Consider the following 15,356-nt stretch of genomic DNA (forward strand, 5'->3'; position numbering starts at 1 on the left):
TTAAAAGAAAGGTAAGTCTTGGCTGACTATCTTTTCAATGTTGAGGTCAGATACAGCACATACTGTATGGAGCAGCAAAGTGGGGTGATGGTTCCAATTTCTTTTTTTTTTAACTATATTTTTTGGTCTTTTTGCCTTTATTGGATAGCACATAGTGAGATAGACACGCACCGCCCCTGGGGTGATGGTTCCCATTTCAACAAAGGGACCAAGTGATGGGTTTACTCCAGAGTTTACTCCAGGGTGGTTAAAAGGAGGTTTTGACTGAATGTTGAACCTAGAATTCAGGGGCCGCTCTCTGCAGATGATTTGTTTTAGCCAGAAGTGACCTCTAGAACTCACTGGAGTGGTTTGTTGCCACTTGTGAAGCAGCAGGGATGAGAGTCAGCATTCCCAAGTCCAAATGAAGGGGTTCAGTTACCTACAGTATAAGGGTTTTGTTCAAGTTTGTGGGTAAGAATGAATAATGTTTCACTGTCAGCAGTAAATGCAGCTGAGCTGAACTGAAAAGCAAAGCTATCAGTTTACCTCACTGATGGTCAATCAGCTCTGGGTAGTGACTAAAGGAACAGGATTGTGAATGCAAGCTGGTGAAATGGGGTTCCTCCATAAGATGATGATGATGATGATAATGATGATGATGAACCTTAGAGATGAGGTGAGGAGCCAGCCGAGGTGGTTCAGGAGGATGCCTCCTGGTTGCCTTCGTTTGGAGGTTTCGTGATCATGTCTGACAAGGCAGACCCAGAATTGACTGAAGGTATTACATTACATCTCCCCACTGCTTAGCCTGCTTCCACTGTGACAGACCTTGGATAAAAGGTAGATAATGGATCAATCTTAGCACTTTTTCTTGCTGAACCATGCAGGCTAACCAACCCTTTAGTAGACTGATAACACTATTTTTAATTTATTTTTTAATGTATTTAAAGGTTTAAGGATCAGGGACATTGTACATTAATAAAAACATTTAAACAAATGTAAACATGCCAGAATTAGCCAAAAGGCTATTTTGCATCTGTTGTCCCTGGACTGATGTTTAAAGTCACCCTAAAAGAAAAATAATATTAAAAAAAATCAACATACAAATAATACATTCAATGATTAAAAAGCTGAATAGTGGACAAAAGACAGAGAGCTCAGTGAAGGTCCATGCATACACACACAAACTAACATAAAACTGAACTCAAACAGCAGCCGCTACAGACAAAACAGAAGCAACATTAAACAGCAACACCAACAGAAAAAAAAAGAAAAAAAAAAGTACACAAGACACAATCACATTATACACATTGGACACATTAGAAGCCATGCACAAAAAGCAACAATACTAGACAATTAATACACTGACAGACAACATGACAAGAAATTTAATGTTCACAGCCTTGACCACTAATTAGCCACTTTTTTTTTTAAGTGTTTAAAGGAGGCATAATTTGAAATATTTCTAATGTGAGTTGGAATAGAATTCCATTCACGAGCAGCCCTAATAGAAAACGCAGACTGGCTGAAAGAACTTTTTCTAAACGCAATAACACAGTCTCCTCTAGTTGCACTCCGAGTAGATGTTGATACCATTTTTATAAACTGATTCAATGCTGGAGGTGCACGTCGTCCATGTATGATTTTGTACATAAGACAAGAGTGTGAATATTTAATCAGGTTTTCCCAATTTAACAGCTTGTATTTCAGTAAAATATGACAATGATGATAGTTATTGGATTTCCTGTCCAGCACTTTAAGGTTTTTTTTGTATAGTGAAAGTAATGGTTTGAGAGCAGTGTTGCTTAATTATTAGAAACAACTTGAAACATAACATTACATAACATAACATGGAAAAAGTGTATTCCCAGAATGTTCAACTGTTCCTTTTCCATCATTTTTTTTCCATCAGTTTTGAAGATACATATATTTTGCTATGCTTGTTTCCAAATTGTTGAACAGATTAGGGATGTTATTGAAAACAATAAAATGTATTTAACAAAAAGATATACAGTATAAACATGGTGATAATAAAAATAATATGGGATGTGTGTGAAGGGAAGTACAAGAAGTCCAACAGAGAGTGGGAGAAACAACTCTCCCACAGTGATCAATTTTGTTTTGTCATGAGTTATTTTCTGCTGTCATGCATCTTCATATCTCCATTCCAGACTCTCATACTGTGTCATCCCTCTGGCAGCTCCTGGAGGCTGGTGTTGGCAGCAGTGTGCAGAGGAGGAGGAGACAAAGCCACGACATGTTGCAGCCCTACATCGCCGCAAAGCTGGAGGTTCTGCCTGAGAGCTTCACTCTGGGTGACGAGAAAAAATACAACGGCTACTACAACAAACCTCTTCTTGGCCATCAGCTTTATCGCTGCTTTGTCCTGGCTGACCTCACACAGCATGACGCTGTGAGTGACCAATGTGTATTCATAAAACATGATCATATACAAAACCTTTAATGCATCTGCAGGTGTATCTTCAGCCTTTCTTTTTGTGCAGCATCAGGCTATTTTTTACCTGGTCCCCCAAGACACAAACTACTGAAAACCAAGAAAACCAGACCCTCCCACCCCCACATACACACACAGAGATACACAAATACATGCACACTCACACACATACGCACGCGCACACATGCACACGCACACTAACTGTCACTAAAGAGAGTAAGGATGAAGAGAGCTCTTCTGTCAAGAGTCGAAGGAATAATGCAACCAACTTTTTAATAAACACCATCCTTCTTCAGTCAGAGAAGATCATTTTGTGTTAAAAAAAAACAAAAAAACAATTTGTGATGAGAATTTGTGACACATTTTGGTATGTTGTAGAGTCATGTACTTGGGTCTGACAAACATCCGCTGAACTTGGACTAAACTTGAAGTGTTTTTTTTTTTAAGTATATTTTTTGGGGCTTTTTCTCCTTTAATGTGAGAGAGAGACAGGAAATGGGAGGCAGAGAGGAGGGGGATGACACGCAGGATAAGGCCGCTCAGCGCGGGATTCAAACCGGGGCCGCCTGCAGTGAGGACTACTGTATATCCTCAACACATGGGACGGGTGCTCTACCAATTGAGCTAAACACCGCCCCTAACTTGAAGTGTTTGTCCTTGAATTGAGATTGAAACTAAACTCGAAAACATAACTTTTTCCCACAAGGCAGCCTTTCTGCTCCATATGCACAATTACAGCCATATGTGATACAATCTTCAACCCCTTCTATTCTATCAAAAAAATGGTTATCAACCACTTTCTTAAGGAAGGTTTGATCTGGGTCTGTATTTGGCTAAAATACTTTACAGTAAGTAGAGACTTAATCATGCATATCCCTGCAGTACATACTGTAACCAATTGTTAGGTTGATCAGACAGATTAGTAAAGAAGAGCTGATTAAAAGAGAATCATCTTTGAACAACCTTTTTGGAATATGTAGAAGGCAAGTTGATGCTTTAGAAGAAGTGATTGAAGTTAACTTGGAGAGATCTACAGCAGAGAAGCAGTCTAATTATGAACAACTGAACAGATCTAAATGAATCTATCGGTTCTCTAATAGTTTTAACAGTTTTGTTAAGAGGCCATGAAATCATTACAGTGGAGCTACGGTGTTGCTTCAGCGTTTGCTTTCAAACAATTAAAGAATTAAAAAGGATTATGTGAACTTAACAGCATCATAGCTGTTCTGTTGTGTGTAACTGACACTGAATCATCCTCTGCTCATCTGCAGCTGACAACGTTTGCAGCCAGCCCGTTCTCTGAGCCCATCATGGTGAAGATATACAATGGAGTGACCCGACAAAGTGAGGACTCGGAGATGTTGTGGGTGATGGGTCCAGTCCTAGCTGTCATTTTCATCATCACCATAGTCATTGCAATCCTACTTTTCAAAAGGTGAGTATGAAAAAACAACAGACACATGCACACAGTGACCCGCAGGGTGAACATACACGGTTGTCCCCTAAAGTTGTAACAATTTTGTTTTCAGACACATTCCTCTTTTTATTCCTATTATAAAGGGTAATTGTGGTTTAATTTTTACAGTGATATTTTTGGCAGAGATTGATCAACAGAGTTTTGAGAGGATATACACTTTATCTGTCAAGAAGAGATCACATTGTAACAATCATTTCATGAGAAGAGGTTAAGGTACTGCCGACAAATGACTGTCTCTCTGCTCCCTTGTTCATTGTCTCCCTTCCCTCTGTGGATGCAGCAAACAAGAGAGGTGAGTGTCTTGTTTTTACTTCTCCAGACGTCTTCAAGTTTTACTTACACATATCAGCTTCAATTAACCGGGCTTGTTAGCATGTGTGTCTTTGTGTGTACTATTTACATTATAATCTAAGAGTGTTTTGCATTGTGTTGTTTGCCTCTGAATGCTTAGTTCACAAATCAGAACAAAAGTCCCTCATAATAATCCTTCCTGTGTGCTCTTCTACCTCTCAACCATCACTGACCTGCAGCTTTATGAAAAACAAGGCCATAATAATATACATATACAGTTTGTGAACTTTCTATTAATCCCTCTCCCTAATCAAATTTGGCTTGATTTACTTTTTCTCAAGATTACATAATTTGTTCCCTCAAAATAACATTTTCTGCTTTGTATATAAAACTGTGCTCTTACTGTTCCTTAGATCGATATTGAATATTTCCAACAAATTCAAAGACATGGCACTAAACTTACATTACATCCACAACACAAGTTGTAGCCATTCCTTGTAATAACAGGAAAGTGATGTAATTTCTAATTTTTTAAATTTTATTCAATTTTTCTTTTCTTTCTTTCTGAAACAGAATTGTATCTGCATGAAGTCTGGCTTTGTCCAAAGTTTTCAAATACCCTGATATCTCTACCTTTATTGTCCAACCCATTTTATTTTTCACCCTTTCATTGCTTGATTAAATGTTGCTCCAACTACTCAACAGTGGTAGTGATAGAGCCAACCTGTAGTGAGAAGTGCATTCACAAATTCCAAAAGGTTTTGGCTGACATCTCAGACCCTGTGAGGCATGGAAGATAAAAACAATCAGGTGTTGCTGGAGTCAGTGGATGATGGTGAAAAGATTTTTGTGTCACTCACATGTCATTTCGCATCACTAGTGACCCAAACTACCACTTTTCTTTTCACCAGGAAGCGAACATCTCTAGCCAAGGATGAGCAGATGGCAGGGGCCAAGGACTCACTGGTGGCCCATTCCTCAGACCCAGTGGAGATGAGGAGACTCAACCATCAGACACAAGGTAGACACACAGACACACACACAAACACATCTCTGAGAACAGAGATGGTGAAAAACTCCTTCATGTTGTGTGTTTGAGAGAGTGGCTGTGAGGGTTAGGGTCACCCAAACGCAGCCAATGGGAATATCCAGTGAAGAGAGGTGAGTATAACTTGCAAATATGGTGGCTGACAATACAGAAAGAAAAATGACAGAAAACTGTAAATAAAAAAATTACAGTCGTACAGTGATTTAAGTGTGCATCCACACAGATGTACTTGGTTTCAATCAATTGATTTCTAATTTACCCGTTTTATGTGGGTTGTGTATGTGTGAAGTTGATGAACTGTTACTTCCTGCTCCACCTCTCACTGCAGGGATGAAAGAACATCCACCTATTGCTATCTCTGACCTGGGAGACAACATAGAGAGACTAAGGGCCAATGACGGTCTGCGCTTCTCTCAGGAATATGAGGTAACACTTCCTGCTTTCCATTTACTTTCAAAATGAAGCATTACAGACTTAGTACCTGGAATTGTTGGCAAGAATGTTTGAATTTGTGTCAGAGGTATTAGGCCTTACACATCCTATTTCATTGTTTTATAGTCGTACATAAATGGTAAATGGACTTGCACTTACAGTATATAGCGCTTTTCTAGTCTCTCGGACCACTCAAAGCGCTTAACACTGTAGGTCACATTCACCCTTTCACAAACATGTATTTCTTCCATAAATGTATGCCTTGTATACCCCCCCCCCCCCCCAGTCAATTGATCCAGGACAGCAGTTCACCTGGGAGCACTCCAACCAGGAGGTCAACAAGCCAAAGAACCGCTACGCAAATGTTATTGCCTACGACCACTCCAGGGTCATCCTCACTCCTGTGGACGGTGAGAGACATCTCAAGAGAGGTGATCAAACAGTGATGTGTCTTTAGTAGAACAGCTAAAGCCTTGTGAGGTAGAACAAAATACCATGTTTTTTTCATATCTCTTGTCTATGTCATGAAATGGTGTAAAAATGCAGTGCTTCAAAAGACAGAAAATAATGAATACATTTGGATTCTACAAAAGAGGCTGCATCTAAATCTCCAATAAAACAATTAAATTAATCATACACAAATATATTTGACTATTTTGAAAGGACCTGTCATGGGGTTTAATGCTGAACCTTTCTTTTGGACTGATGCGTCTTGTTACTGAAAAGTTTCATTGATGCAACAAATGACAAACCATACTGACAATATTTCAAGGTACATGAATCTATGTTACTGATATTGTTAACATGCTCTTTTCTGTTGGTTAAAGGGATAGTTCAACATTTTGGCAAATTGGCCCATTGCCATAATCGCTATAGTCATAGCTGTAGGTTCATTACCTTTAATTGTAGGTGTAACCTATTTTCAGTACGGCGGAGCGCAGCAGCAGGCTGCTCAGAGCTACACTATGGAGGCTAATGGAATTTCTTGGTTTCCCTCATTAAACTCATCAAATTCAACATCCCAAAACTCCACAGCGCTTTTGTAGACAAGTTGTGACCTGCACAACCACCACGCTATGAGATAATGACGGGACGATACGAAACGGAGCCGTTTTCGAGGTAAATTCATACAAAACCGCTGATGCGCGTTGCGTTCAGGGACAGTTTTTCAGCAAGCAGTCTCCGTATTTACCCTGTATTTACCTCGAAAACGGCTCCGTTTCGTATCGTCCCGTCATTATCTCATAGCGTGGTGGTTGTGCAGGTCACAACTTGTCTACAAAAGCGCTGTGGAGTTTTGGGATGTTGAATTTGATGAGTTTAATGAGGGAAACCAAGAAATTCCATTAGCCTCCATAGCGTAGCTCTGAGCAGCCAGCTGCTGCGCTCCGCCGTACTGAAAATAGCTTACACCTACAATTAAAGGTAATGAACCTACTGCTATGACTATAGCGATTATGGCAATGGGCCAATTTGCCAAAATGTTGAACTATCCCTTTAAGTTTAGTACAATTTCTATAAGCTGTTCAAATCAAATCAAATCAAATCAAATTTGTCCCACAAGGGAAATTTGTCTTGGGCAAGTAGTGCAGGAAGAAACAACTGCCTTGTTCATACATTACATACATAGACAACAGAATAATGCAACAGTATCAAATAATGACAAATCAAAGATATGAAAAACCATGATCTGCTTTGTTCTACCTCAGGTGGAGGGATGTCAAAAATATTTTTAAACAGGCTTCTATGAGACAAACCTCTGATTGTGATTTCCATTGAATTATGAATGGGTGGAGAAAGAACACTCATACATGGTGATGCTACTGACCACTTCGCCCTTGCTGCAGGACTTTCGGGGAGTGACTATATCAATGCCAATTACATTGATGGCTACAGAAAGCAGAATGCTTACATCGCCACACAGGGGCCGCTCCCGGAGACACTGAGTGACTTCTGGAGGATGGTGTGGGAGCAGAGGACCTGCACCATCGTTATGATGACCCATCTAGAGGAGAAGTCACGGGTGAGCCTTTCATTTTAAGAAAGCTCAGCAAAGTGTTGAATGGGCCCTTGTACCCTTGTGTGACATAACCTTAATTCTTTTGCTTTTGGCATTTATTAAAATATTTACAGGGTAATTACTAATCTGTAATATATTACACTTAAAGTGTCACCATAGGGGAAGTTCTTTGTTCTTTGTTGTCTCTGACCTCACCAGTAACCCTGTGGTGTGTGTTTGTGTGCAGGTGAAGTGTGACCAGTATTGGCCCAGTCGAGGCACAGAGACATATGGAATGATTCAGGTGGCCATGGTGGAAACTGTGGAGCTGGCTACGTACAATGTACGAACATTTGCCCTGTATAAGGTGAGAACTGTCTCTGTACCTTGTATATAATAAACATTACATGTGAGTGAATTCCTGGTGTATGGTAATTTTGCAGTGAGATTCTGACATCACCAGTCTGATAATTGATCTTTTAGCTGTTTTAATGTTAATGCATGTTTGCTAATTCACCTCACTTGTGTATTTGTGTGTGTGCTTGAGCAGAACGGCTCGAGTGAAAAGAGAGAGGTTCACCAGTTCCAGTTTATAGCCTGGCCCGACCATGGAGTGCCAGAGTATCCCACTCCAACATTGGCCTTTGTACGCAGAGTCAAAGCCTGCAACCCTCCAGACGCTGGACCCATGGTGGTCCACTGCAGGTAAACCGTGTCTTACATTGATGCACACTTACTGTCTGGCACTTCCATTCACAATTTTTAGGTAAATCAAAGAAATATTAAACTTTTTTTCTATTAATTCTATATTTAGCATTCCTATGATCCCATAGACAATTTGAGTGCTCAAGTGTTATTTGTCATCACCTTCAGAACCAGATTTTCTGACCTAACCCATGCATTAATAATCAATAACTATGATCTGTTTTGAAAATTGTACACATTGTAAAATACATAAGAAAGACAGTGATAGAAGCTGTAGTAGCCTACCACATCCTGTCAATTAGCAAGACCAGACAGTGGATACCAGTGATTTATCCTCCATGGAATGATACGTTTTGTGAAGGGACATTTTGTCTCTTCTACAAATATCATAACCCACAATTATACAGCATCAACCATATTTTCTCCTGGTGCTCTGTCAGTGCTGGTGTGGGCAGGACGGGATGCTTCGTCGTGATTGATGCCATGTTGGAGAGGATGAAACACGAGAAGTCTGTGGATATTTACGGCCATGTGACGTGTATGCGAGCTCAGAGGAACTACATGGTGCAGACAGAGGATCAGTACATATTCATCCATGAGGTCCTGCTAGAAGCGGTAGCATGTGGCAATACAGAAGTCCCCGCCCGCAACCTTTACGCCCACATCCAGAAGCTCACCCAAATCCCTCCTGGAGACTCTGTGACCACCATGGAACTGGAGTTTAAGGTAACTACCTTTTGTTTTGTGACTGTGTATTTGTCTTCTTCTGTCTGTGCCATGTTTGTCTTCACTGACTTTGGGATGTAACGTGGTATTATGAAATAAATAACTGTTGTTCTGAGATAGAAATAAATATTATAACTGTAAGCTGTCTGTACACAACGTCTACTGCACGTCTGCCCGTCCTGGGTGAGGGATCCCTCCTCTGTCTCTCACCCTGAGGTTTCTCCTGGAGTTTTTCCTCAGTGGATGTGAGGATCTAGGGCAGAGGATGTTGTTATGATGCTGTGTAAAGACCTTTGAGACTAACTGTTTGTAAAAATGGGCTATACAAATAAACTTGTCTTGCCTTGCAGATGCAAAGATGTTAGAACATGTGGAATGTGAATTTGCCCTCTGTTGAGTTGGTTTGACAGTTGACGGTATTTTTAGACCGACAATTTATTCAAGTATTTGCATGTTTAGCAATATATAACAGGAAAAACAAGTTACTTAATTTGACTTTGAATTTATATGCACTGTTGGTACCCAGAATCATTGGAGATGGTGGAGACCACACTTTCTTTTGTTCCACACAAGTCCCTTACTTTTCAAACCCGGGGGCAGCAGCTCCTCTCTTCTCACCTCACCACTTAGCTTGATGTGTGTAATGTCTGCTTTAGGTTGTGTTTTATTACTTGTATGTTCACACACATACCTGTAGTATACCTCAGGTCTATGACCTGCTTCCAAGCTAACAGCCTTACTAACCTTGTGCACCAGGTGTTCTTCAGCAACCATATGGAGTAGTTTCTTTTCCTTTTTCTACCACCAACCTGTTAAGTGGTCTGAACCATGTGGTGACTGGTCATCTATCCTCTGTTTGTGTCCTGCTGCCCCCAATGAACTTCAATTCATTTTGAAGTTAGTACTAAAAAAGAGTGGAGGTGGACAGTTATTGTGACACTTACTGTAAGTGTCGTGGCCTCTGGGTTGAAAGCATCAGCATCAGAGACATGTGTTGTGTTCTACTCTCTGTCTCCACAGAAACTTGCCAACTCTAAAGCACATACCTCAAGATTCATCAGTGCCAACCTGCCGTGTAACAAATTCAAAAACCGCCTGGTGAACATAATGCCTTTTGAGTCCACCCGCGTCTGCCTGCAGCCAATCAGAGGGGTGGAAGGTTCTGACTACATCAATGCCAGCTTCATTGATGGATACAGGTGAGCTCATATTATTCATTCCACTGTGAAGTTTGAAGCATGGGGACAAACGGGGGGAGAGGGAAAACCAAGAAACTGAGAAAAATCCTCCTAACCCATCTTACTGAACCACCATCAGTATGGTGGTGTGTCCTGTGACAAAGTCCAGGCTGATGTGAGATGAGACATTTATGGTGGGATGTCATCACTGCCATCCCTTTATTTACATTGCAGTATAATTAATTGCCTCATCAGAACCACCATTAGGGCTAAGAGAGAAAGAAAGCTGAAGTGGAATCAAAATAACAGCAGTTGTGCCAGAACCCTGAGGAGTAAACACAGACGTGTGTGTGTTTGTTGTGATCTGCAGGCAGCAGAAAGCGTACATGGCCACCCAGGGCCCGCTAGCTGAGACCACAGAGGACTTCTGGAGAATGCTGTGGGAACACAACTCTACCATTGTAGTCATGCTCACCAAAGTCCGCGAGATGGGACGGGTAAGACATCATAATCAGGTCACACTGTACTTCATGTTATTACGTATAGTATTATAATATATACTATATAATTACTAAAATACTATATAATTTACTAAAACTGTTATTTTAACTGATGTCAAAATGGTAAAAATGCAGATTTTAGATACCATAGCTCTGACAGTGAGCTCTGAACAATAGTTTTTACACCTCCTGATCACGTTGACTGATGTTCTGATTCATCTTCTCTTTCCGTTCTCCAGGAGAAGTGCCATCAGTACTGGCCTGCTGAGCGCTCTGCACGCTACCAATACTTTGTTGTGGACCCCATGGCGGAGTACAACATGCCTCAGTACATCCTGAGGGAGTTCAAAGTCACAGATGCCAGGGTAGGTTCACCTCAGGAAACCTTTGCTGCTGTCGCATGAGGCAGAAGAAGGAAGAGGGAAAACTCTGAGCTGAGCTCATCTTATCTGTGATGGACATCAACCCAACTTAGGCCTGATCTTTATAACATAGTTTTAAATCTACTCTATAGAAACAGAGCATGTTTGTGTTGGCAGAGATATATTTTTAGGTTTCTGTTTCCATGTATGTATTTGACATGAGAATTGCACTGCACTGAAGTGGGAGCTGAGCTGAGTGATCAAAGCTAAGACCAAAAGTAAAACATTTGTAGGTCAAGCACCATACAACAAAAACAACAACAATTTTATTTTTATAGCACATTTCATGCGACAAGCACAAACTCAATGTGCTTCACAAAACAAAACTAAGCACAACATTACGGAATACAAGTAAAATACATATAAAAGCACAAAAAGACAAAAAGGAGGAAATGTTGCAAATTAAAAACAATTAAAAATTAAAAGCTTGTGAGAATAGAAATGTTTTAGTCTGCTTTTAAAAGAAGATACTGTTGTAGCAGACCTGAATTCGTGTGGTAATTCCCAAGAGTAGGACCATAATGACTGAAAGCACCATGAGCTGATTTCAAATGTATTCTTGGGATAGTAACATTTAGAGCTTTAAAAACAATAAGTACAATTTTTAAATCAATTCTTTGCTTCACTGGAAGCCAGTGAAAAAATGCTAAAATCGGAGTGATGTGTTCTCACCTTTTGGTTCTTCTGGCTGCAGCATTCTGGATAAGCTGCAGTTTATAAAGTGCTTGTTTTGTTACTCCTGGTAAAAGTGCGTTGCAGTAGCCTAACCTACTTGAAATAAAAGCATGAACCCACTTTTCAGAATCTGGTAAGGATAAAATGGGTCTAACTTTAGATATGTTTCAAAGATAGATTATAGATTGCCTTTATTGTCATTGAAAGAATTCAACGAAATTTAAGTTGCTGCCCCGCTGTGGTACCATACAACATATCATATAAGACAAGATAAATATAAAACATGAAACACATAAAAACATATAACATGAGACAAGATACTGTAAGTGTAAAAACATAAAAACATAAAGCACATGAAAGGATATTGCACATTTACGGCGAGGGGATTGCACAACAACCCATTGTTGCCTGTCTGTCCTTTAGGCTGCTGTTCAGCTCTTTGATGGCACAGGAGTAAAAACTGTTCTGGAGTCTTGATGTGCAGCTCTTCAGGCATCTGTAGCGCTGTAGCGTCTTAGAAATGAAAGAAACATGCTTCTGAAAATTGCAATCGGCATCGATAATCACACATAAGTTTCTTACATGCTCACTAGGTTTCACAGGAAATGTGAAACCTGCACAAAGATTAACCTAAAATCTTCTACGAAATGGAGCCTTCGTCTTACAGCTGAAGGAGACTACCACTGAGGAAGTCTGTGCCTAAATATCTTGTGTCTAGTGTCTCCTAGTGGTGGCAACACAACATTACACACAACATTATTCTCTCCCCGGTATTCAGTTAGATACAAAACAGTACAGCAATTTAAAGGCAGTGAGGAACAGTGGGTTGGTAAATGTGGAGACATGTATGGAGCAGTTTTCTTTTTTTGCTTCCAGTTTGATTTAGACTTTCTTGAATTTTCTCTCTTTCAGTTTTATTTTGAAATGAAATACGTTAGAGAAACTTTTTACCTGCTGTATTCAGATCTGTTCAGCCGAGGCCACTCTGAGGTGTGTGTTCTGAACACAGTTATGATTGAAACTAGATCACTGAAGCCTAATGTTACAGAGATACAGGAGTTGTAAGTATTGAGTCCATGATACTGCATTACCCCCAACACGTTTTAGTTGTATTTCATCTAACTACAGTGTTTGTCCTCATTTTCCTCTGTTTGTCAGGACGGTCAGTCGAGGACCATCAGGCAGTTTCAGTTCACTGACTGGCCGGAGCAAGGAGTGCCCAAAACTGGGGAGGGATTCATTGACTTTATTGGACAAGTCCATAAAACGAAGGAGCAATTTGGACAAGATGGACCAATAACTGTGCACTGCAGGTAAGTGTGTGTGTGTGTGCGTGTGTGTAATGAAACATTTTGTTATTCCTAAATGATACAGAGGAAAAACCAAGTAAAAACCAACCAAGCACAGAGAGCAGGGGAGAGAGCTTCTAATATGTCTCATCCATATCCAGACATATCCATAGATACTCAGGCAAAGAGAATTTCAGAGTGCAGCAGATTTTCCAAAATATACAAAACATATTAGTAAATTGTAGTCTTACACAGGATGTCTCAACATCTCTCAACTCAACATGTCATACTTACATCCAAAATAAGACAGGATTCAGGATTCAACTGAACTTTTTCAAGCAAGGATTTCCTCAGTTCATTGTACCGAGGGCGAGGGCATTGAAACAGAAAGTGACATTCATCTTAAACAATATCAAGATCACACAAAACACTAAATGCTGCTCTTCAGGGACAACATCATACCTGCCTACTTCATTCACCAAAGGAAAGGCACCAGATCTTAACTGTGCAAGATCTGAATAGAACATAAACAGAGGAAACACCAGCACCAGAAATGACACAGTATACTTTACTGTTTAAACTAGAATGAATTCCCCAAAGTTGTTAGACTCTACCAAAGTTGTCAGTTACAGCATTAAATGATGGAGTTCAAGCATAATGCTGAACATTGTTATGTCATAGTTGAATTTCACCTTTGACCTATCATGTGAGTTAAATTGTGTCATAATTAGGGATGGGCATTTTAAAGATTTTACTGGATATCAATCTGATAGTTTAATGGTGTTCTTATCAGTACATTTTATATTTTTTTAAGAACAGTAATCTCTGTTCTTTAATTTATTTAGTCCTGAGGCCTGTTTTAATGCTTTGCTTTCAGGAGCCGGCCCGAGTCATTATTATTGTATGAATTACTTAGTTATGGCCAAAGACATGTTTTGTTACATCACAGTGACTTGGACCTTTCACCTTGACTAACACATTGAGATGGGAGTTGCCGAATATATACTCACTCTCTGATGCTGTTTGTGGTTGGCTGAGAGAGATGTGAACTTGTTAGTTTGCATCATGTTTTAATCTGTATTAATTCAGTCAGGCTGAGTTTCCGTTACGTATGCCAACCGCCTTTGATCTGTCATCAGATGTGACGGGACAATCGATATATAGATATAAATGTACATGCTGATTCCATTAGTTGTATTGAATAGTGGTTTTTGTGATTATTTATTACATTAAAATGTGCCTGAAACTAGAGCCCCATGTGTTGCAGACTGTTTTCATTCCTCTTTCAGATGTACATATGTGCATAGTGATTTATAATGAGAGTCTAATATTGTGTGTGAATTAGTGCTGGTGTTGGGCGGACTGGTGTGTTCATCACCCTGAGCATTGCCCTGGAGAGGATGAGGTACGAGGGAGTAGTGGACATCTTCCTGACTGTCAAGATGCTTCGGACCCAGAGGCCGGCCATGGTGCAGACGGAGGTACGATTCCCTGCTGCTGGGGTGCATGGGGGGCAGGACATAGAAGATTGTGATATATACATATACAGCTCTGGAAGAAATTAAGAGACCACTCCCAAAATGATCAGTTTCTCTGGTTTTACTATTTATAGGTATGTGTTTGAGTAAAATTCAATTAAAAAAAATATCAAGTCTTTTCAGACCTTGAATAATAATAATGCAGAAAACATGCTCATATTTATTCCTAAACAACACAGCAAGAATAGTTTAACTCGGAAAGAGTTTATAAATAAGTTTTTGTGGGATAATGTCAATGTTTAATCCCAGCAGTGTTTTTTATAATCTTCCTATAAAAGCAGATGTGGTTCAGGTGATGACCTCATCAGTGCCACATTAAGTAGATGAGTTGTGTTTGTGCTGGTATTTAAAAAAGAAAAGAAAAGGATGACTGTCATACATGTAGAGATGCTTTTAAGAAACATTTGTGAAAGTGGTATCTATTTTTTTCCAGAGCTATACATATATATACATATATATAGTCATAAGAAAATCTCATGTCAATAAGAATAAAATATAACATTGAAATGAAAGTGAAAGTTGCTACATGTAAATTTTTACATTATCAGCGGCTGATATACTGTATGCTTTCACATTATTCCTGTCTACCTGAAATATCATGATACTGTATCTACACTTGCTAACCAAATACTGTTTCTG

General features: G+C 39.7%; 1 protein-coding gene across 1 annotated transcript in view; it reads left to right on the plus strand.

The window, feature by feature from the left end:
- The window catches only part of ptprfa (protein tyrosine phosphatase receptor type Fa), a 139,106-nt gene that overhangs the window by 122,174 nt on the left and 1,576 nt on the right, over positions 1–15,356 (plus strand). The window contains exons 18-32 of the mRNA XM_083970707.1: positions 2,183–2,395; positions 3,709–3,872; positions 4,195–4,206; positions 5,117–5,226; positions 5,582–5,679; positions 5,972–6,095; positions 7,533–7,708; positions 7,932–8,051; positions 8,235–8,389; positions 8,830–9,115; positions 10,136–10,314; positions 10,664–10,790; positions 11,033–11,158; positions 13,049–13,203; positions 14,525–14,660. Of these exons, the coding sequence (XP_083826833.1) occupies positions 2,183–2,395; positions 3,709–3,872; positions 4,195–4,206; positions 5,117–5,226; positions 5,582–5,679; positions 5,972–6,095; positions 7,533–7,708; positions 7,932–8,051; positions 8,235–8,389; positions 8,830–9,115; positions 10,136–10,314; positions 10,664–10,790; positions 11,033–11,158; positions 13,049–13,203; positions 14,525–14,660 (2,181 nt within the window). The remainder of the gene's footprint in view (positions 1–2,182; positions 2,396–3,708; positions 3,873–4,194; positions 4,207–5,116; positions 5,227–5,581; positions 5,680–5,971; positions 6,096–7,532; positions 7,709–7,931; positions 8,052–8,234; positions 8,390–8,829; positions 9,116–10,135; positions 10,315–10,663; positions 10,791–11,032; positions 11,159–13,048; positions 13,204–14,524; positions 14,661–15,356) is intronic.

This window comes from Trachurus trachurus (genome assembly GCF_905171665.1).
Source record: "Trachurus trachurus genome assembly, chromosome: 4".
Classification (NCBI taxonomy): Eukaryota; Metazoa; Chordata; class Actinopteri; order Carangiformes; family Carangidae; genus Trachurus; species Trachurus trachurus.